This window comes from Ischnura elegans, chromosome 1, assembly GCF_921293095.1.
Source record: "Ischnura elegans chromosome 1, ioIscEleg1.1, whole genome shotgun sequence".
Lineage (NCBI taxonomy): Eukaryota > Metazoa > Arthropoda > Insecta > Odonata > Coenagrionidae > Ischnura > Ischnura elegans.
The window spans coordinates 123,801,135-123,825,858 of NC_060246.1; the positions used below are offsets into that span (position 1 = coordinate 123,801,135).

Consider the following 24,724-nt stretch of genomic DNA (forward strand, 5'->3'; position numbering starts at 1 on the left):
AACTTTTACTGGAGTCACTTGCAATGCACAAATTGTGCGAAATATCCACAGAGAAAAAATGATTTGCCTTGACCAGGGTTCGAACCCAAATCCCCCGATTTCCGGTCAAATGCTTTAACCAGTTAAGCTACCATGGCATCATTCTTCCCTGTGGATAATTGTGGACTTGACTGGACAGCCAGAATCCTGGTCAAGACGAATTATTTTTTTTCTCTGTGGATATTTCACACAATGACAGTGGAGGATGAAAACAAATAAAACGTTAAGTAAACAGATGTGTCAAGTGAGAGACATGTGTCCTCTAAACAGTATTCACTCCTTAAGGTCATTGTGTGGATGCAGGGCCCATGCTATTTACTACTATTTAGTACTCCCACAGACATCCCTGAATGATAAATTCCTCATGTGGTTCTGGAAGACCATCGCTTATTTTCCAATTTTTTGACACTGAGAGAGTTAGGTGTTGGAAAGTACTCCTTGGCAAGTGTAGAACTATAAGTTCCCTCATTGGTTCTTCATCGAAATGTAAGGGTTACTTCAGGGGTCAGGGCAAAAGGGTTAAATACCATAGTAACAAAAGGTCAGGGGAAAAAAATTATTTCCCCTGACCAAAAATGAACTAAACAAACTCAATAATAAAAGAAAATTCCTTTTGAAGTGCTTCCATCAAAGTTTCCAGATAATACTGTTAATAGTGAAAATAACCAATGATCAGAAAAGGTATCTGAATTAACAACTGCATTGGATGTACTGAAAAGTGAGTAAATAGTCAAATAAGTCTCAAATTCCATCTGGCATACCTAAAAACTATGAATTTGTAGATCAATTGAGAGTTCAACTTATGTGTCAGGAAGTTTGGAAAGCTTTATTTTGGTATTTAGAGCATTTTTCCTCTTTCCTTGCAACCTATTGTTTTCTTTTGGCATTGGAAACTGGAAGACGGATGTGGCACAGACTCCCTGCCAGCACTCATTTCTTGTCTTTCACAACCTGAGGTTAGTGTCAGCCAGAACTGACTTGGAGCAGAACCACCCAGGTGGCATAAATCCCATTCTTTCAGCTTTAATTGTAAAACTTCATTCTGATGAGACAACAGGGTGTGGGGTCCTAAAACTCATGGAATGTCTGTGTGTCACACAAAATTGTATGCTGATGGGTTGTTTCTGATCATAAGGGGTGGGTTAGGTTGTGGTTGGTCAGCCATTTTGCATGGTGCCAACTACATAGCTTGGTGAGTGTGTGACCCAACGCTGGATTACCTTTGCGGCTGGATTACCCCTGTGTGGAAAGAGTTTCGTCCTGATGTAGTGACGCACTGGTGGGTGGGTCTTGCTTCCCAGGTTTTATGTCTCTAACTCCTCATTTTGCTACATGGCGACAGCAGCAAAATGAAAGAAAATAGTAAATTTGCCAATCCGCAGGGAGGAAGTCAGGTGGGATCCACTGACTTCCTCCCTGCAAATTTGACCAATAATGATGACCTAAGCTACAATTTCAAAACATCAACTGCTCTATGAACTCCTTGGCTCCACAAAAGTCCATTTTAATATCATTATAAGCCTAGGTAGCAATCCCCTGGCGACTATAGAACTTTCCAAGAAAAAATGATAAGTGATTTCGTAGGATCATGGCCATGTGTACTGTGATCCCTATTTGGACTACCTTGGCACTACATATGTAAATTATCCCTGCTTTGTAGACATACAGTTCTAATATACCACTAACATACCTAATTACCAGTAATGATAAGTGGTGGCCTCTATAAATTATATGTCTAAGTACGAAGGCAACACAAAAATACCAGCTTTGGACAAAAGCAAAAACAACAAAAAAATGGTGAAATTATATGTATGTATCAAATTTTCTAAGTAAAATAAATTATGTATAATTATTTTTGCAAGAAAATTATTTTAGATTAGTCAATGAATTCAGTCATTGACATTTAAATATATTTATTACCAGTAAATTTTCTTCCATCTATTTTCACACAGGGTGAATTACAATTGATAAAGTAGACAAAAAATAACAGTTATCTGGAAGACAACATACCAGAATCAAACCTTTCTTTATCTACAGCATACAAAGTAGACTACAAATACACCACTTGACAATGCATTCTTAAAGATGTATTCTAGGTTGGTTTACACTTAAAATCACCCACATTCGCCAAAGTTATACATCTCATGGACATATTTATATGTATATGCAACAAGGTTTTACATGTAAAACTGTGTACAGTGGAATCAACTAATATACTTGGTTACATAACTACCACTCATACCTCATATTTTTAGGGTAGACTTAACCATTAATAAAAATGAATTTAATGGCTCATTTGGAATTCTTCGGGACATCAAGTTTTTTTTATTAATAAGTGACTAAAAATTAATGCAACGTTTTAAAAAAATCATCCAAAGAACAATTTAACAAAACCTTTCTTCATTCCATCTATTTTAGGCAATGATTGCCCAAAAGCAGTATTAACATGACAATGTCTAAACAAAGCATTCAGAGAGAAAATAGAGCACTAAATCAGATAATACCTTCAAATTATACATATTTTACACAAATTTTATGCAATTCCTGCCATATGAGAAATATGTCAATATAAAAAGCAAAGGAGATTAAACAGAAGGAGCATGCATAAATACCTTTTTTTAGGTCCATTACTTTTTGTCACAAATGAAATGCCAAAAAAATATATTTTGCTACATTTTACACTGTCTTAATATCCTCATAACTAAGATACTAGACACATTTTTAGTTTATAATCCATTAAAAAAATGACATGCAACATAGATATTCACAATTTTGCAATTCATATTCGTAAATAATTTGCCCTCTGATAGAATCCACGGGAAGAATTTACTTGATCAATCTTAAGTTGCACAGAACTTCAATTTGAGATGCTTTCAAAAAGATTTTCAGATTGAGACTTCTTTAAGACATTAATACATGCTGTCCTTTTATACATTAACACTGTCCTTGTCTTGGATCCATAACAAAGCATTGATTAAAGAAAATACTTCTTTCAAAAGTAAAGTTCCTCAAAATGAAGCAAGTTCTGATATACCTACTTGTAATGGTAATCCATTAAAAAAAATTTAGCCAAAAATTAATGCAAATTTTAAAACATTACAAAAGTAATATCATTCACATATCACAGGGTGGTCCATAAAAAGAAATTAAATCATCAATCAGCCTAGGGTAACTATTACTATAACTTTGTAAAATTTAAAGCAGCAAAGTTCTTAGGTCCGTTTCCATGATCACATCAATTATTTTAATGTATGCACCTAAAAAATTCAAGACAAGAATAAAAGCACATTTCGAAAATATTTTACAGCTGTGGTACCTAGGCTATTTGCTGACCACAAATTGAAAATATGTTGAAACCAATAATTATGCTATCCACCTCCTTGATGGTGACAAATGAAAATTAGGGAGTAACTTCTAAGCATGGCATTTTAACACCAATTTCTATAAACTAGGATAAAAATAATTATCACACTCTGTAATATATCACTTTTATATTGAAAACTAATGATTATTCATTCAAAGATTGGGGAAAATAAAAATAGAATAAATAGAAATAAAGTGCAATAAGTCAAAATAATAAAGCAATAATTTAAACTTAAACATGAACAAAGAAATCCATAAAAAATAAGTGACTACATGATTACAACAGTTAATTTTTAATTTCACAGAGAAGTGTTGAAATGACAACCATTGAATTAAGAATATATTCACTTTTAATTAAACTGCCAAATTACTTTTTTATATTTATAATTAGCATACTCAACATTTTTTTGTGATAATGCATTAGTTAAAATGCAGAATCCACATAGGATATAGCTAAATTTTTGGTTGTTGTAAATTAGAGTAATAAGGATTCTACATGGAGTTGTTACACCATTATATCTATACTGACTGAATCTACACTGGCATTGGAGAAGTATCACAAACGTATTTGGTAAAAAAAATAGGTCACCAGGTTATTCATAGATACATACGTCTGAATATGTTTTCATCGAGAGACTCTAATTTCTGGTAAAATATAAAAAACCTAACTGATTCTCTTGAATTGAAATTTTACTAATGAAGTCAATTGTGGCACCTGATAACCTTGCAATATTACTTCAATCCTACTTTTCTACACTGGATTTTGTAACAAATTAGAAGTTATTTGTCCGCACATTGTATGCACAAAAATTGATATGAGAAAGTGAACTTGGGAACCTAGCCAGAAAATCATTTTTCATTTTCCTGGAGAGAAAGGATAATGACAAACACCCAACTTCCCCTAACCTGGAGTATTACAGTCCTGAATATTGGTAAGCAGTTGCACTCTTGGAAATTGCTAGGCTTGTTTTTTTTCATGCCTTTGCATTAAACATATTGTCTTGAATGTTGAACAAAGTGGAGGAATGAAGCAGGTGAGAAAAATTTCCCAACCTCATCCGATACTTTATTATCTTGATAAAATGGCAATGGGCATGAAGGGGGAATAAAATTTGGTACCACATTGGCATCAAGGTATCCCACGTTCTCACATATTACGATATGAACTTTTAGTTGCAGGCAGTTTGAGATGATCTCCAAACTGCACGATTGGAAAACTCTTTGAAAAGTCAGCAGCACTTTGGCCCCTCCCATCTCAACTTCCCTTCCGCTTCCGCACTCTTCTTCCTTTCCACGCAAGATCCGACTTAGAATGCATCCACGTCGAACATGTCCAGGCTAGGAGACTGCTGTTGCCTCGACTGCTTCTCGAGATCACCAGTCTCAGAAACGGTGTCCACCAACTCACTCGCTCCTTCCGCCGGAGGGCTCTTCTCTAGTCCCCCAACACCCATGTCTCCCTCAAAGTCGTCGTCGGCCCGTTTGGCGCCCTCCTTTGACCCCCCTCCGGAGTTTGGCTTGGCGGTGAGGGACCCCAGGAACGACTCCCCCTTCTCCCCTAACCCCTCCGACTTGGTCCCCTCGTGGCGACGACCCAAACCAAGGGGGGCCGACTCGCCCCTCTCTTCCTCCTCCTCGTCCTCCGGGTACTCGGGCGTTGAAGTCTCCTGCGACGAGGCGCTCCGGGCTCTGGCGGAGGGTTCGTCGGCCGGCGGAAGTGGTGGAGAGAGCGTGGGCCGCTCCCCGAACGCGCTGGCCCCAGCGCCGGACGGGGAGCTGGTGGATGAAGGCGGCGAGATGGAGCTCGGGTGTCCGGAGAGGGGTCTGGGAGTCGGGGGTGGGTAGGAGTGCCGCGGAGGACAACCGCCCCACCAGCAGAAGACCTCACCCCGGACGCACAGACACGACTCGCAAGGGTCCATTTCGCCATTCAGGTCCGCTCTCGTCATTATCACCTGGGAGTGTGCGCAGAAATGAAAATAACCAGACATTAGCAATCAGAAAATCATACTAATCGCCATTTCACATTTAATTATAACGGAGTTCATATTAGGGTAAATGTGTATAAGAAAGATTTCAATAACGGTCTGAACGATCTGATTAATCATACCAAATAAATTATACTTATGACAAACGTTTGTTAGGCAAACAAAGTACCTAGGTAACAGGAATATGCTACTGGTAGAAGGTGCATTGCAAAATGAAATGGGCGAAAATGAAGAAAAATTCTCTCTTGGAGACTGAAAGTAGGGATATTAAAATAGGAAATAGGGAAATTGCATACTTTTTATATACAGTATGCTGATATACTACAGTAAACACTTAGTACCGAAATATACTTTTTTCCGCTTAAAATTCAGTTATACACTAGAAAATGACTCCCAAAAGTCTCCCGAGTTTCGCGGGCTAAAAAATACCGCCCCCACTAATCTTAGGCCGTGACGTCATAGTTCAGTAGGAGTCCAAGATCCAAGCCCAGTAACTGCAGGTTTGGAAAAGCCACGTTGCGTTTAAAGGAGAACATGGCTGAAATGAGGAAATATTACAAGTGGTGCATTGTTCCTCTGTGCAATAACACCCCAGAAAAAAATTCGTCTGCATTCCCACGGAGGAAATAAGAAGAAAAGCCTCGATGCATGCCGTCTGTCGGGATGAGCGTTACGGAAAAATAAGAGTATAATAAGCGGAATGATAAACCCGTGTGCTATGTGAGCGAAGATAACTTTAATATAAATAATATTTCCATATTTCATCGACTGAATAACTTGAAACTGAGATTTTTCGATAATTCGGCCGCCGTAGAATAAAAACTCAACTTCTCAACAAAAATCGAGATAGGTGTTTCTCGATGGTTACGATGGAGTTATATCCTGGCTTAACTGCATACTACAATAATGAACTATACGTCATTTTAAAGGAAATTTTATCTTAAATTCTGATTTATTTTATTACAAAAAATTGAAAAATGTAGACACGGCCAGTGCAATAATTATTGACTATTAATTATTTGAATGACTCCGCGCACCGAAAAATTAGCCGTTTTGTCAACTTCATGAACTTTGCAACTCAACCTAGGGAAAACTACTACGTCTACAGCATTCATCTTCCACATTAATTTACACTCATCAGTGCGGATTAATAAAATGGCTTTTGGGTATTTTTAGAACTTATATTTTGTCATAAATTAATGAAAATATTTAAACATTATCTTGTCCCAATAGTTTACCCCGAAAGATAAAGGAAGTTGTAGATGGAAAAAGAATGGAATCCAGAGGTGGTCACAAAAAATGAATCGCAGCATTCTTTGATTTTATTCTACGCCGTTGTTTGCTTTTCAGAAAAAGTTGAGTCACAAGAGGAATTTTCCGCGGCCCATGATTTGGAAACTGTGGAGATAGAGGAAGACGTGTGGATCAGCAATTTCCATTTAGTTGGTTGTCAGGATGAACCAAGGATCCATTTAAAGGTTGTCAGGCCATCATATAAAAATAGGACTGATGTGCACCACAGGGGAAATGGGGTGTTTGAGGGAAAGTTAAACTCAAAGGTGCCCAAAGAATGTGCAGTTCTATGTTGTTCTTTCCCCAGTTAAAACCAAATAGAAATTGGATTGGGATGATATTTTCACCACGGGTTCCAGTGATAGTGAAAGTGCAGGTGATCACGGTCATCGTCGAAGGTCATCCCTCTAGGATTTCCGATACGGAATTTTTAAGTGACAACCGATCGCAATGACGATGAGCTCGCCTTTAGAGTAGGTTTCAGATACATATATCGTGAGAAAAGCTCCCAAAATGTATTAAAGACTCTGTTTGGAAAATATTCACATTTTAATGCTACTTTAGGAAGGCTTTCATTACAAAAGTAACTTCTTAAAACCTGAAGACGTTGTGTTTATTATAATGATCGAAGTGCGATTGACCGATTCTTTCTGCAGAATAGGAAGTGGCTTCAGGGTTTTTGAGTCACAAGATGGTAGATTGTGTTGGAAGTTCGTCTGTATTATCGCTACTAAATTGAAACAATGATAGTCTGGCTTCCTCAGAGCTTCCTGTCGCCCTCCAGGCAAGGTATTTTTAAGTTGAAAGTATCATCGACAGCTTCGAGGTGGAAATAAGTTCACCATAAGACTCTCTACCGGACTGCCAAAAGAATACACATTTCACATGAGTATACGCTTTCGCCAATATTATACGCAAGTCTCACTTTGTTATGAACTATAAAACATTTCAGATGCACATCAGCTACCTTTCCATTTCTCGGCATCGACTTTCGGCGCCGACGAAGTCTACAGTTTCACTAAAATACCCTGTCATCATGATGGAATCAGTAACAGGAAGCTTGCTAGGATCAGCCTAGGAATAACCATATTCCTTCATCTTTACGCAATCTATCGCTTTCAATGGAGGAGAAATAGATCAAATAATAGCCCTGAAGTCACAATGAACAACTCCGATACGTCTGCACTTCAATAAATGAATCATAACCACGCCGCGCCGTCGCTTGTATTCACGTATGCAACCTCTACTATGGCCGTGCCGCCGTGCCTCCTCGTACTGAACTATGACGTCACTTTTCTACCAGCCAATCATCGGGTGTTTTCGATTCTCACTTGCATTTGAAAATTCTCGTGAACTTTGATGCATTAAATATCGCAAACCACGTCATAAAATAAAAAAAAACTTTCACCGAGGTATGCAAACATATATTTTTATATAATTTTTGGGCTATTGATTATATTTGAAATATATGCAAGTTCCATATTGTATAATCATGCACTCATCATTGCCGCAAAGCTGTAAAAAATAAACTTTATATCAGAACTGACAATGAGCCATGACGTATTTATAATTTGGAGCCTAAGAGATTGACGTAAAAAAGAGATATGATGAAAACAGCAAAATTCCCTCTGACTTTGAATCAGTTAAAGTTAGTTTACGTATTTTTGGAGAACTTAAGTAGAAATAACGATAACTGAGAAGATGGAAAAATACTTGTAAGTATAAACATCAAAGGAGAAAAATCGCTGCAAAAAATAACTTGAGTCGAACCTGTATCCCCTTGCATACATATTCTCATCTCATATCTATTTATGTAATAAACGAGGTATCCTATACATATTGTCTTGACTGACACGAAGAAAGATAAAAAAAATTAGTGACAAAAATTAAAGACAATGAATTTCCTGCATACAAGCCCAGAGAGTTTACCGCGAAATATATGACACGAAACCAAACGCAGTTTTAAAAAGCCTCGAACGGAACTGATGGGGGAGGTTGTCTAAATCGCACCACTTTGGAAAAAAAACGACTTTACTGAAAAATAAGTGACGCATAAGTTTTTAACGCTGATTCATATAGGGAGGTATGTCTACTATCTATCAAAAAAATTTGGGGACAGTTAATTCAAAGTTGAACACATGTATAGAAATTGAATTTCAAACCTTTGCAAACGGTGCGATTGATAGGCTACAGGTTTCCCAAATCGCACCCCCGGGGGCCAAAATTAGGACATGACGTTTCAGCGACAATGAGAGACAGAGAGGCAAGTTTTTAAAGGTTATTTTCAGATCTCTACACAGTGCAAACATGTGTATTAAAATATGTGGAACATAGGTAATGAAAAAGGTAAAAATATGGCATATATTTGAAATTAATAATAGATTTAAATACGCAGTTTTTCTGCTGGATAAAAAAATCTGTAATAAATCGCACCAACCTGTAGTTTTCCCTTTTCTACAAAAACATTTGGCTGTTTATTTTGAACAATTTGAAAGCTTGTTTCATCCACACTAAATAAGAAAACAGTTTAGTTTATATTATCATTAACAATTGTTTCAAGGGCTTCAAAAATTATATCTTCAAAGGGCCTGTATTTATTCAAGGCAAATTCAGGGGGTCCATTTGCCATAAATAATTTTCACCTTTTCTCCTATTTTCCTTTCCTCCGTTTCTCTTGACTCTCGATAAAAGAACGAAAAACCAAAGCGTACAGAGAGACGTGTTGCGATTTGAGAGCGACCGGTATTTTTTATCATATCATTTCCACTGCCTCAACACGTGATCATACCACGCTGGTAATGGCGCTAAATGAAACACAATAGGCATCAGATATATAGTATGTAACTAACGCTATGTGAATACAACTAATCTGTTTTCAATACTCTTGTGAAAAGACGAAAAAATAGTAGAAAAGACACATCTTTTCTTAATAACCTCTCTCCATACTTGCCACTACACCGGTGGCAACAACCGGAGCGTAGTGTGCTAGGGGATGAAGGAAGTATCAAATTCAGCCATTAGATTTCATACAAGTCTTATGCATTAGTTTCTAGGAAGGTGGTGCGATTTGAGAAGTGGCGGGATCTAGGCAACTCTCCCTAATGCAAGTTATTTACCAGAGGTATAATTTAAGCTAGTTTAAAATATATATTACCTGGTCCCCATCTTCAAATACTTCTCCATTTACGTGGCAAGAATTCTTTGGGATGTTTCGGAGGCCATTGTTGGAGATTGGGTCCAGAGTGGCAATCGGAGCTGAAATAAAAATGTATAATTAGTACTCACTAAGTTTAGATTTCATGAGTGTATTACATGTACATAAAAATTATAACTATAGATGACGAATAGTGATAAATAACTGTGTAGTGATAAGTAAAACTTTTTAGGCCTACGGAACAGAAATTTTCATTATGTTATTACTCCTACATACATTTACAAAAGTTCTATTTGAAATCTTGATTGCGATATTTCAATTAAAAAATCGTGGCAATGAATTTCCCGAGACGACGCTGACAATAATGAAATACAGGGGGAGTTGAGAGTCAGAAAATGAGGCATTGCAATGACCTGTGTACCGCGTACAGTTTTAAGCTAATCCTAGTTGAAGCCCCTTTTTTTAGACGCAAGGCATTTAAATCGCTTCGTCCACCAATTTTCTCGTTTTGTGACGAATTTGACCGAAATCCTAGCTAAAGCCCCAAAATGGTACTTATGCCCTAAAAAACCGTTAAAAATGAAAAATGGGATATTATTACCCTAACAGATTACTATGCATTTAAATTCCGATTTTTAGTTTATCACACACTGAAATATTTGCTTAAAAGTCAATATAAATCTCATGCTGACTGTGGTTTCAGACGAGTCATAACACATTACATATATCCTAAACAATCTCTTTTTCATGAGGCTTTTAGTGAAACGGTTGCTTTGATGTTATATTGCTTGCATCAAGACATCAGCTCTCTGAAATTGAGAACGACTTTCCGTATAGAGTTTAGTTAAATGCATAAAATTTGTGACAAAAAATTGAAAAAGTGAATTTGAAAAGTAAGGCAACTTTTCGATGAAATATATTTAAGCTTGGAAAAAGCACTATGAAATTCAATAACATAATTAATATTTATAAAAATCATATACATTTAATAAAGTAAAACACGCAAATAATCATAATTACGCAGTATAGCTTCGCAGCCTCAATGAAAAAAAGAATGAAGCTTTCTAAGATTATGGCCGACAATGAGATAAAAAAATGAAAAAAAAAAAAAATAAAATTAGCTAGGCATAGTTAATTAATAATTAAATTACTTTATAACTATTTTAACTTTTTATATGCGTGAAATTTGGATAAAATTAATTGGTTTCACGGAAATCATATGAAGTCTTGTCACCATGCCATCAAGTCCCGTCATTTGTAGTTCCAGAATTTTATGCAGCGAAAACATATTTTGGTAAGCAAATCCACTTCATTTTAGAGAGTTCCTGAAGCTGTTCCTATGAAATACTTGACGTATGACCAGCTGAATTTAGTTATTATGTGTTTCATGGTCGCTTTTCGGGATTGGGAATAGCCGTTCACATATATTCAAATATTCTGGCTACGCGCCTGCCTCTTCCGCTGCCTCCTAAAGTATGCCTCTTGGAAAAAGGGCAGAAAAATAATACGCAATATCATATAATCTTATATATGTACGTACAATTTCGGTCTTACACCATTTTAACCATCCCATTCTCTTCCAGCGTAACCAAGAGGTGACCACCCGCAGACAGGAGCCCGGACCTACGAGGGAGTTCATCGAAAGGCCGCTCTCCATGTCGAGCCGTACTTTTGCTTCTTAAAAATAATTCAATCATTCCATTAATAGGAATGCCAACTAAACTTAACTTGGAGAGTGATGCGAGCTGGAAATATTTTGATTTTCAAATTAAAATCGATGTCACTTGTGACTAGTCTTTTGATATGGTCTCTCAAACGGAAGCATCTTTCCTCTTAAGTAGCTTATGTGCGAGACATCACCAAATAGGCCAATTATTTTCTTCTAAGAGGTATGTAAATGCTTTGCAAACATTTCCATGAATGTGAAAGAACTTAATGACAATGGATTATCGCCAAAAATAAAAAAAATTAGAAATCCCCTTGAAATAAATATGTGACCAAAACTACAGGTTTTAGCGGCTAGTTTTCTCATGAATTCATTTTTTTTAATATTTCATATTGTTAGAGCGTAGGTTTCCGCGGCGATGGTTTGATCTCTGCATTTCTCCAGGGTTTTCTTCCGCGTCAGATTGTTGGTTGACAACAGTTTCGCTGGCTATCCTGCCAGCGTCTTCAGGTCGAAGGTGTCGGCTGTTGGTTTCTCTCTATTGAAATTCAAAGGTGTTTTTTGAATTTCAGGGAAATAGAAATTCAAAAAACACCTTTGAATTTCAATAGAGAAGATGGATACTTCCTTCACAGCGCCTGGAAAAGAGTGATCAAAGAGAGAGCCAACCAGAGAGAAGCACCCAGTCAGACAGCCAATCACAGTGCAGCTCCCATCCAGCCTACAGTATATAAGCGAGGCAGAAACCAACAGGGTTTTACGGGTTTCCCACCTCCTTAGGGCGAATGCCGGGCCGACACCACTCCCGTACCAGTGAAAATCCCCAGTAATGCTGAAGAGGCGCAAGCCTACACCAGCTCCACGAGTAGTTGTTATGTTGTTATTGTTGTTTTTATTTTTGTAACCTTTTGCTCGTGGAATAAACAAATTTTGAATTGAATTGAAAAACAGCCGACACCTTCGACCTGAAGACGCTGGCAGGATAGCCAGCGAAACTGTTGTCAACCAACAATCTGACGCGGAAGAAAACCCTGGAGAAATGCATAGATATTTCATGTTATTTCATTATATTTAATATTATTTTATGATTACTATCCTCCATGAACGATTCCTCCTGAACGAGCTTATGAATTAGAACTCTCACGATGCCACGTACTCCATGGTGATAGTACAGAAGTAAAACAGCTCATTGCACTTATTGCGGTAAGTCAATTTATCTGTATGAAGTGAAATGCTTAAGTTTAAGGTACTGACATTTAAACAAACGAATAAAAAATAGATATAAGCAAAATAACCTGTAAATACGTAGCCTCAGGTTCGAAGAATTGAACCCGTGGCCGCAATACTCTTTCCAGAATATATGCTTGAAGAATTACCGAGAAAATAAGTTCTAAAGATTTCCGGGACAATAAGTTCCAGATATTTCCGGAAAATTTTAACAAAACATTTATTTCGCTTAAAATTCTTATTTTGGAGTAAACAGGTCCAAAAGATTTTCCATCAGAGCGTTCATTAAGTAAATTACATTCTTTGAGCCATTTCCCCTAACATATACAGGTAGGTACCTGTAGGTTTTTTACTGTAGTTCAATTCGTCTCTCTTTTGCATCATTATTCGGCGTAAACTTCGACGTAATTTAATTTCGTCACAATCGTTGGTTAGCTTGTTTTCTTCTCGGCTACCATCACTGTAAATTTAAAACTTTCCCTAGCACACCACACGACTCAAAACTTCTTGCACCCAATCCACTCTCCACGCAGCCGAGACCTTTGCCCTCAGCCTCCCTCCTGAATATTCATGGAGGCAAGCAATTTGGACGACTCTTCCGCTGGAGAGTGATTCTATCATGGAGGGAGAGAGCTACGGGGACGACCCAGAGAGTTTCCATGGTTCAGGGATGCACAGCGGGGCTGGTGGCGTTTCCACTTGGTATTGCAAGTCTCTCTCCTACAGTCGGAACCATAAACGAGGAAGGGAAATCAAGGAAAGAGCTCCAAACGAGAGAGAACCATGGTAATAGGGGTTTCCAAAGAAAAATATTCGCCGTCTTCAATTCACGTAAATTATGAGTACGTATCGTAGATGTAAATACGATTTTCTGAATAAATCATTATCTATCAATCCAATAAATTAAATTATTTATCGTGGTAAATGATTCAGGAGAAAAACTGGTTACATTCATGGTATTGATAGTAGCTGAAAAAAATCACTTGCATAGCAAAGAATAAGTATAAAGTCAACACTTTATGAGTCCCATTTGACCAGCAGTAGCCAAAAATATCGATTTCATTCGTCAAATTGAAATGCTTCCCGATTATTTAGAGATGAAGTACATCAAAGGCGAATCACCATAGGGATGTTAATGATAAGCCAAAAAAGTTCAATTGGAATGAAACGAGGAATAATTTGTCCCAATGAATATTGTGCGATGAAAATCAAAAGAGGGCAAAAAGTATACACTATTTAGAATATATTTATCAAATTATGTAATATTATTTAATGAGGAAAAATGAAAAAAATCCGAAGTGGTCTTTCATGAAAAATGATAGCTTTTAAAGGGCATGGCAAAAAAAGAGGCGAAAAATCCAAGTTTCGACACAATACACTGTATCAAAGATTGCGTTGAGAATGAGAGTACTTATATAGTGTCGAAACGTGCGTCAGACTATTAAGAAATTGTTGGAGCATACAATATTAATGTATCCGTGATCATGTTTCCTCTTACTAAAAATTATCGCACAAAAGCTAATTGAGGAAGATTCTTTTTCGTCGAAACTCATCTTTCCTTTCCATTCGTTAAATAATTTCAATGAATTGCGATTTCGGTTCTGAGAGAGCGACCCCGTTGGGGATCTTATAAATTGAAGGCTTAAAAAGAAAGTACTCGATTCGATTTACTCAAGGGAAGGGAAATCCCTCGAGGGGCGTATTTGGCGAATGGAATTTGGTGACAAGGGGACGGGAGAGAAAATCGCGAAGTCGGAGGTAGAGAGGGAAGGCGAAAGAGAAAAATGGGTAAAAAAAAGTCGGCGGGAGCGGCGATTGGCTTTGTGGGGAGGCAATAACCAAGAGGTGCGGGAGGGTTGGGTGGAATGCGGCGAAGGAGGATACCAAAAGGACCTGCTCCACCCATTGATTTTGCTCCCGGCTCATTTCGCTTCCGCTCTTCCCTCGCGATATTTTATTTCGCTACCGTTGCGATAATGAGTTCCGCCCGGGCGGCGCGGCGGGTGGGCGGGTGGAGGCCGCTATGAATTGATGGCATTGGTGGGTGGGCGCCCGCAGGGGGAGAGAAAAATAAAAATGATGGAATCCAGGTTGCTGGAAGCGAGAGCCAATGACCTAGAATATTACGACGCTCGCGAACTAATGTGTGCTCGTGAAATGTGTTTTTGTGTAAAAATAAAACATATGAGAAAAGATACATCAGCACGAGAAGACTGAAATTGGCAACGATTAGATTATTAAGCCATTGCAATTCTTTTGCCATTTAAAAAGGGTTGAGGAAGATAGTTTTGATTCAAGTAGATGGTTACTGGATGACAAAAGAATGTGTGTCAACTATTTTGAAACGTAACGATTAAGTTAAGTAGTTGGTCACCGCTGAAACCCATAAACGTCAATAAACTCAAAAAGGTTGTACGCCAATAAACTTTAAGCTGTAAAAATTAAGAAATTTTATTATCCATTTTATTTAAAATGTAGTGTACGGTTTAATAACATAGTGCTAAAAATATTGATGAAAAATACGAGTGATTTTTTTCTGCTTGCAGCATTAAAATCTGAGCTATAGGCTTTATAGTATTGAGTATTGCACATTCAGAAAAAGTGTCTCATCTTCTTAGTCATATTTTTCTGACAAACATCTCAGTGACAGGGTGGAATGAGATTACAAATTTTATTTTCACAAACCACAGAGATTGATTTTAACTTACCCTCACCGAGTGTATGAAGTATGGCACTTACATCATCATCACCAGAGGACAGGAAGCAATTATTTCCAAAATACAATGGTAAGATTAATAACATCTTCCGATCCCTTGCTCTGCTTCATGGCCTCGATGGATGTTGTCTATGATAATAAATTTTTTTTTATAAATATGCGAAAATTACTTGTTTTTTGAACTAGTAGTTGCAAACCTGTGTATTTAAATAAAAGTGATAGATAGAGAGAGAGAGAAAGATGGGGGTGAATTCATGAGTCAGAAAAGCCCGCCGAAGGAAGGACTTCGAGGAGTAGAAGAGAAAACCTAAACAAAGCGTTAAACTTGGATTCGCAGCAGCTGTAATTTGACAATATATCTTATGAGGCCAGCGTTTTCACTAACGTGGATTATTAGTATACATTCAATAAACTGGAGAAAGCTGCTAAATTAAAGTTTTAAAAAATGAACTAATTTTGCATCTAATGTCTACTCTAATTTTTAAGTCCAAAATGTAATGGAAATAAAATTTTCACTCGGAAGGAAAAACTCGCCAATTCAATTCAAATAATGCTATGGCCAGAATAAGACATTTCTCTATCCTTACTCAGGGGGTGGACGAGAAAGGCTAAATTCGTTGGGAGAGGAAGGACAGTGCGATAGATGAATCGCGTGGCGTGGGAGACGGTCAGGAGGATAAACGAGGAGCCCACGTAGGGTGACATTCGAAACGAGCCTGAGACATGAAGAGGGTTGAACCCAGGCGACAGATCCAACTGTACAAACGTAGGTACTGCCACCTTGATAGATACACGCACGAAATCACCAACGAGCCTACAGAGACCTCAAAAAGCTTCTTGGACCGGCCTAACAATCCTCTCTTCCCACTTCTCAAATCATCCTTGTTCTTTGAGTTTTTTATTATGGTTGGTATTTTATGTAATGATAGTTATTATTTTATTTCTGAAGAAAGCTTTTGCTTTGTTAGTTCTTAACAGTTTTTTATGACCATTATGACAGCAAAGGATTGCAGGGAGATCTCAATATGAGTAAAATGGTTTCCTCTTCCCTCGAATCCACGCAGCGAGAACCTAAAATTGTTGTCTCTTCTTTATTCTTTTCTATTTTGATAGTTTTTATTATACTTTGAAGAAAGTTTTTGATTGGTTAGCTCTCAATCTTATTCCTGACCCTGAGTAACTAGTGACCCTGAAATCACGATTATTGCCCTAATTCTCCATAGAAATCTGCGGATAACCGGAGAATTTTCCTCCAGATTTCATCTATTCATTAAAGATAAGCACTTATTATAGAGTTACGAGGGTTGTTAAAAGTGCCCTGATATGAGTGACCTGAATGTGTCATACGCAATGAAGTCAAAGGAACATGATACGTAATAACTAGGTGACTGCAAAGAGATGGTGACGCAATTTTTTCCGTTTACTGCACAAACTCAATGCAGTTATTTCACTACACTAAATTGTACTCCTAAAGTTACCTACTAACAATTTCTATTCTCCAATTTAGTAACAGCAAATTATTTCAAATCTAAGAGTTTACTAAGAATTAATTTTAGATCGAACGAAGGCAGAAGTACAATATCTAGGAATTTACATGAAAATTTTCGATTAATCTCATAGTATGCGTCGATTGTTAGACTTTAAGCATTGATAGTGGATTAAATTATAATTAACAAGATCATATATTGATAGTGGACTTTGAGAAGGACGTGTCTCAATGCCTTATGGGTTCATCCAGTGGAACTTATTTTTCTCAAGAGAAGAAAGGTTTATTACGCTTCCAAATGATGCAACATAGCATGTAAGTAGATACTAACTAGCAAAGTTGGACTAATTGTAATAACAAATACCTGGCGAGAGCATTCATTTAATTTAATGATCAACGGAAATGGTTTCTAAAATTCGTGGGCGCTAAGAGCGGGAATACTAAAAAATGAAAAAAAATGTGTGAAAAATATTTGTTCAGATGCAGTGCTTGTTAAAAAACCTACTGTTCACAATAAATAAATTAGAGAATATGAAAACTCAGTCCCGACCAGAACACATAAAATGATGTTCAGGGCCCAATGCAGATCGACGTGTATAATTTTTGGATTTTTTTTTCACATGAAGGCTGTACTGCCCCACGTCCATTTATGGACGTGATTGTCAGCAATTATCTCTGATGATGGATGCGAGTTAGCGTAACTTTTATACATCCACTTCGACGGCGATGATGATTAAGTTGCTTCCTGTTTCGTCACCTCAGAAATGCTCCCAGTATCCCCTGGCGCAAGCCCACATTCCCCTCCGCTCACAAATGCAAAGCTTCTTCTTTTTATTCCCTCTTTATTTTTTCCCTCCATCTACCTCTCCTCCCTTCCCCTCGCATCCACAAACTCTTTTGTTCACCACTGAAGTAATAAAATGCAGCACCGCCGATTGCGCTCTCTAAATCCAGAGTCAATAAATTTCGCTGAATTTAATTCCAAAATGTCCCGTACTTCCCTCATCCCCCGTCCTCCGGTTTTCCAACTCACGAGGCCTGAGAATGAAAAATGGTCGTGGGACTTTATTTACCGCGAGACTCTATCGTCGTTTATCTCGAAACAAATGAGGAAGCCGGGCCTGGGAAAATAAATACGTCCTCTCCAAATTTAATTTACCCGCAAACCGATTCGGGGAAAATCTAGACGTCAAAATATATAACTATTTGAAGTAGAGGAGCTAAAAGAATTCAGTAATGTTACTATTCAGCGATGAATTTTAGCGCTAGCAGTGAAATGACGTATCTAATGGCTACTAATCCATACAATTTTTATCCGATCGTGAGAATGGATTCAACTACCAATACCAAAATAAAAAAAATAAAACGCAATAAATTTGATTACGATATGAAAGAGAATAAAAAGGCTCCGTTGGAGGAGAACAGAATCACTTCTCAGACAACTGGAAGGAAGAAAGTGACCTTGTCAAATTTCGATAAAAAGCTCCTCAAAAACTCTCTTAGTGATTCGACCAGAAGGTTGGTTTTCATATGTGAGGGTAGATTATACCCCAGAATCAACTACGGGCGTGTGAATATCAAATATTCAGTATAGGAGGGCTAGTTCCATTTCCTTAGGCCACCTCGCATTGCGGATATTCTATTAGTAAGTGTCAGAATGCATTACTCGGGGTTTAAACCCGGGACCTTGTATTATGCAGCCAAACACACTAATCACTCAGTTACCGCCCTCCCAAAATGGATCTTTATAATTTTGAAATACATTTTAAAATTCTAATAGAGTCAGGAGTCGCGCAAAATCACTGCGAGAGAAGCAGTAGGTAATCGAAACTTCAGCAAAAGGGAATAAGAATGGGGGCCAGGTAAAATTACAAATAAAAAAAATACATAGAATCGTGGTAAAAGAGTAGAGGCGGAAAACCCCGAGGGATGACATGAGGCGAATAAGTTCTGGAGGCAACGATGGGAGAGAGCTGTGGCAACCACACAGGCTGGAGGAGCTTGAGCGCGTGGAGGAGAGGGTTAATGATGGCGGTCGAGAAATGGGGCGAGAGTTTGCTTGTTGGCGCAATTAACGCCAGCTGCGCGCTTCCATTTGGTCCCTTGGCCCACTGCCGAAGAGAGACCGCGGAGATGTGCGTGGCCAACACCGATAATGAGGCCCACACATCCCGTAATGATGAAAATGGAAGGAATAGGAGGAGGCTGTTGGGCTTTCGATAGAGCTGAGTGGGGTGGCTAGGCTACAGCAGGGTTTTATTGAATTACTAGATTTATTTTCATGATTCAAACTTTCGCGGCTCATGAGGATTTAAGAGTGATATACTGGTGTGTGTAGCGTGGTATATCGGATTTTTCTCCGACATTTCTATGACGACAGCTGGTCACTTCTTCAAGGGAATGGTCAATCATTAGACGATTTGTGACCAGCAGTCGGTCACGAAACGTCGGGGCAAAATCCGATATACCACGCGGCATAAACCCACGTATCACTTTTTCATTGCTGATTTTTGTCGGATGGCCACCAAATTTTGTATCCATTACTTATTTCCCATTCCACATTATACTAGATATAGATGAAAACACTTCGAAAAAATTTCAAGTATAAAAAAATAAGGTACTTTTGTTGATGATCCTAGGGATAGATATTGGGTAAGTTGCTTTCTTCGTTTTCCATAATACGCTGGCGGTCGTAATATGCTGGAGTAGGTTGGGCAAGGAAGCGATTAGGGTATAGTGTTTATAAGAAGTAAGTTATTCAAACGTATTTCTAGAGTTTGGACACGAAAAACATGGTGGAAATTGACTACATTTTTGAAATATTGCCGAGCCGCTTGTTAACTCAATCGTCCTTTGTCATCTACTACGGCTGCCAAAACAATAGAGATACCTATTCATCTTAACAAGAGACGAGTATCCAGGTATTATATGTATTATGTATTAATTTATTTTCAGCGCTTTCGTCCATAAATAGTATTTTTAGAATGAGAAAAAGTTACAAATTTTAGGTTAAGTGGCCAACCGACAAAAACTGGCGATTCGACTAAAACATCCTTGTTGTAAGGGGTGGCCCAGGAAAAGAAAATGCCCTTACATTCACAAAATATGAAAGTTTCACGCACAAGACTAAATCATGGGTGAGATTGACCCACAGCATACCTAAAAACAACCCTCGAATTTAAGCACTGAGTGAGACTTCACGATGAAGTTCTTATCAATTTTATCAATGCATATGTGTATTAAGAGAACACGTGTCTTTGGCACGCGAGAAGAAATCCCGACGGATAAAACCTTACTATCACCGTTGGCTGTTTGTGAAGGGGAGACGTTATGGAATCAGGGCGTAGTGGGAGAACCAAAAAAGAAGAGAAGTGAGCTTGTGAAAGGATCAACAGAGGTCAGGGGAGGTGCGCAAATGGCCTTCCGCCATTATAGATAGAGGTTCTTGGTGGCTCCGTCCATAATCTGTCGCACTCCACATCTCGAACCCAGGCTTCCATTTGCTCTCAACTCTTTCGCTTTCTCCGTGCAAACACACTAGAACGGTCATCTCATCTACCCATTAGCCAACTCCATTTACCTCCCTTCCGATCATGTTATCTTAGTTTGCATTTCACTGGATCACTCTCTTTCTAAAATTTGAGAAGTAAACGATATCTCCGTATTCATAAAACGGTTCGCATCAGAGCTAGAGAAAAAGAGCGGAAGTAAATTTTTCATAAATTTTATTCAATAGATTCACTTTATAGACTGATTTAAATCCAAATTTAATTTGTGCTTTTAAATATCCGAAGTTCTAGAGAGAAAAGCTTTAGGGTTCCGGTTGTCAATCCGGGTGAAGATTATCGAAAACCTGGACAAACATCCTCGTCATGCGAGGAGGCCAGGGAAAAGAAACTGTCCCCTATATCCTCAAAGTAAGAAAGTCTCACGTATAAGGCATAATCCTAGGTGAGCTCTAACTACGTCTAACTGAAAACAACCCGCGGGTTGAAGAACTGAATTCTCAATGGGAATGTGCAGTTAATAACAAGTCTATCGAGGACGAAAGAGGAAATCCTGACGATATGATGATCTACAGTTTTAGGGATAAGGAGTCATATTGACGAATCTTTGAAACCAAGGTTATCCCGCAGGAGTGCTTTCGATATCAGAAAATATAATAAATACACACGTAGATAAAAGGTATGCCAATTAGTTTTACGAATGTAAGTTTTGGAAATACGCAGAATATTTTACGACACTGGTATATAAAATCATAATAAAGGGAAAGTGCTGCGAAAATACAATATTTAATACAAGCAACTTTTTTCGTACAGGAGCAGCAACAGTAGGGTAGTTTCCTTCATCAAAGTAAACGAAAGGCATTGATTGCGATTCGTTACCAACCATTAATGTATTCATAATATAAAAATTATTTGGTTTTAGAAATCTCAGTTTATACGAATGTTAATGGTCAATTTTAACCTCATTTGAAAAAGGCCAGATTGGCGCCCATGCGATGCCACTCTACGTGACGTCAGAGGGACCTAGATTCTCTAAAGACCGTTTTACACGGTACACGGAATTGCGCAATCTGATCTCTCTTTTAGTGAATCAGCTAAAGACCACGTAAATATATACTCAGTTTATTAGCGGTCTTTTCTGTCGCGACAATTTTTAGGAACGCGTGAGTTTGGGAATTTTCCTTTCACTCACAAGGTAAATCGGTACATCGGGAAATGTATACAGGATATACCGGCGTACTGATTAATAGCGCACATCCTTACTACGCAAGAAAATCGAGCGCTCTAGTTTGTAACACAACGTTGCGAACGCGGAGGAGGCGAGGAAATAAGGGGGGTTTATATAGGGGAAATGGGGAAGGAGAGATGAGGGGGAGAAGAGATGGATTATGGCTGGGAAGAGAAAGGCAGAGACAGTGTAATCAGCTCGCGCGTCAGCGGAAGTAATTACAGCGTCCGATTACTCGGCTCTTGGGAGGAAGGAAGCGAGAATTGGAGAACGGTATCGATGGAGGTAGGGAAATATGCACGCCGGTACCAAATCAGGGGAAAGGGTAGGAGAATGGTGATTTCAGGAGAGCAGAGAAGCCCAGGGGTTTTGACCCTGCCCGAATTCGGTATCCGACCTCGATGCGTGTTAATTGCTCTTAGTAAAAGGCGCTAGCGAATAGTTAATTGATTGAACGTATTCTCACCGATCCAATGAAGAGCTTAATAGCGGGTCGTAAAGGTGTAAAAATAACCGGGCGAGCATCGGGCGGATAAGCTTATGTTGGCTAGGAACGTGAATTATAAATTTATTAGTGAGGAATGAACGCATTCAAGTGATGGGTTTATTTAGTTTTCTGTCAGATTGTATATATTAAAAAAACATGCGTTCAGGGAAGTTAGAAAATTAAAGCCTTAGAATTAGATTCTATGCTTTGTTTGAGACTTTGATTGAAATATAAATGAGAAAACAGTTTTCACTCATTAATATAGAAAAACTCTTCACATTAATTAGTACACTGATATCTAGAGAATAAACAGTTTTCCCTGTCACTACAATTTCCAGGAACACGTGCGTTCGGGGATTTCCGTTCAATTTTGCCGAAAGCGACACCGATAAAAATCGGTCTCTTCTATACCTAATCCGAGGCTTTCCCCAGGGGTTGGTCGCTGGCGAGTTGGCAGTAGGTTCATTGAGAACGGGCCGAGGATGTACCCGAGCAAATTCTTACGCGTTCCGCGGAATATGTTAACCAATAAGATACGCTACAATTATTTCGCCAATTTTCGATGGATGCCTATTTTCCTCAGCCACGAGCGACAAAAGAAGGTAAGCTAAATACTCAAGTAACGCAGCTCTCCTATTATTTTAAAGCAAGACATTTTCAGGGTTATCTTCAGGTAAGCAGCCGGGAGTAATTATCGTTAGCCGGGTCAGAAGATGTTTTTCCTCTCCATCAAGCTTTCTCACCACTAGGGTAAATAGAAACGTACTCTAACTCTTGACAATCTCTCGACTATTACTGAAGTGGTTAGGGGCGGCTTAATCTTCCTGATATTCATTGCATGAAATTCGTAAGTGATATTTTTGATTCATTGAACATTTATTTCAGATCTGAAATAGCGTATCAATTATATTCGAGAAAAAAGTGAAGAAATTTATAGGTAAAAATTTATTAACCAGCTACTACGTAAAATAAAAATGTACATGTTCACTGAAATAATGTTAACCGTTATCAATATGTCAAGTATCGTTAAGATATTTTACTACTACTGGACATGGAAACCACAAAGTTATATTAACTCGGGTCTACTAAACTATCGGCGGTTACAAGCGCAATAAGGTAAATAGCGAATAATGAAGGAAAATTACGCATGCGCAGAAACACATTGGCATCCCGCCAGAATCACAAATCAAAGATAATTTTAAGAATAAATATACAGAAAAGTAATATTATACCTATTCACAAACAAATTAAAATAATGTAAGTACTTAAAAAGTGTATTATGCTCCGAACAAAATATGGAATCAAAGTTAAAGTTTAAAATTTTTAGCCACATCAAATTACCAAAATATATTTAGATACTTGCTGAGTCGTTTTTACCTTTTGCTATGAAAAATTGTAGAGAATGAAGCTTTCGGATTTCCAAATCTGCCATTTACATTCCCACAATAAGATTGAAATCTTCAAATCAAATAAAATTAAATATAGCACATTAGAAAATTTGAATAGTTTTACTGGGAAGACGTGCAAGAAGAGTACATAAAAGGCATGAATTTAATTTCTTCCGAATGCCACGACTCATCCCTCGCGATTTAACCTGTCTTCCATGCCCATACGCGGATGAAAGACCAACATTTCCCAAATGTTGATGGGTTTTTCCGTTTATTATTCGCTGAAATCGGGAATACAGATCCTTCAGTCACCTTATAAAATATTTACGGTTAGAAAAACAGCCAAAAGGCACTACCGGGTGCCGCCGATGCCTATTGATCGCGTCGTAATGTATTCCATCGGATGCAAGGATCTAAAAACCATTTCGGCGTCGAGGGAACGACAGTTCCGACCTCTATAGGTCAGCTCTTCTGGCTCCCAACCGCCCTTTTTCATTCCCCACACTACCAATCCCCCGACCCAAATCCACTTCCCGCCACTCTCAGAATCGGCTTAGGAAAGAGGGAGGGATATGCGAGGAACCGAAAAAACAGTAAAAATGACACACCGGTACCTAATGCGACTATGCATCAGTATGCGCTGGGTGCTCGTACACCCTTGAGATCAAAATGCATCGAAGATACTCTAAAAGAAGAGGAGGATGGAGAACACTATAGTGAACCCAGGAAATTGGAAGGCTGCCTAATGACAACTGAGGAAATAAAGCTTTATGTCAATTGAAATATGTCACATATGCATATGCTGCCTGTTGAATCTACATGTCACAGGGATATTTGAAAGCTACAAATTGTTCCTCCGTAATAAATATACTTATTACTCAGTTGAACCGTTGAAGACTTACTTCTTTTATTTTTGTTCCAACCTAAAACAAAAACCTTGTCAATCGAATTTCTATCCAATACTTCAGCAAAAACTATGTCAGTATACTATTTATGCAGGGAAAAATGCGTGGAATTCGATAACTTGATAAAAAAGAAAGTCGCAGCACATAGGTGAAAGAATGAAATAAATTGGCAGCCTTAAACAAAGGCATACCGTTCACAATCAATCGTGGAAAAAAGAGGAATAGGGAGGGAAAGGTTGTGGACTCGAGGAAAATGGAGAAATTTAAGAGACTTATTG

At 38.1% G+C, this 24,724-nt stretch overlaps 1 protein-coding gene across 4 annotated transcripts in view; it reads right to left on the reverse strand.

Annotated features, from left to right (window-relative positions):
• Positions 1 to 1,935: 1,935 nt before the first annotated feature.
• Positions 1,936 to 24,724, reverse strand: part of LOC124169252 — a 512,664-nt gene continuing 489,875 nt past the window's right edge. For all 4 annotated transcript variants that reach the window (XM_046547818.1, XM_046547832.1, XM_046547827.1 and 1 more), the window contains exons 2-3: positions 9,838 to 9,938; positions 1,936 to 5,357 (exon numbers count right to left, since the gene is read on the reverse strand). In XM_046547818.1, the coding sequence (XP_046403774.1) occupies positions 4,710 to 5,357; positions 9,838 to 9,938 (749 nt within the window). In that variant the 3' untranslated portion in view covers positions 1,936 to 4,709. The remainder of the gene's footprint in view (positions 5,358 to 9,837; positions 9,939 to 24,724) is intronic.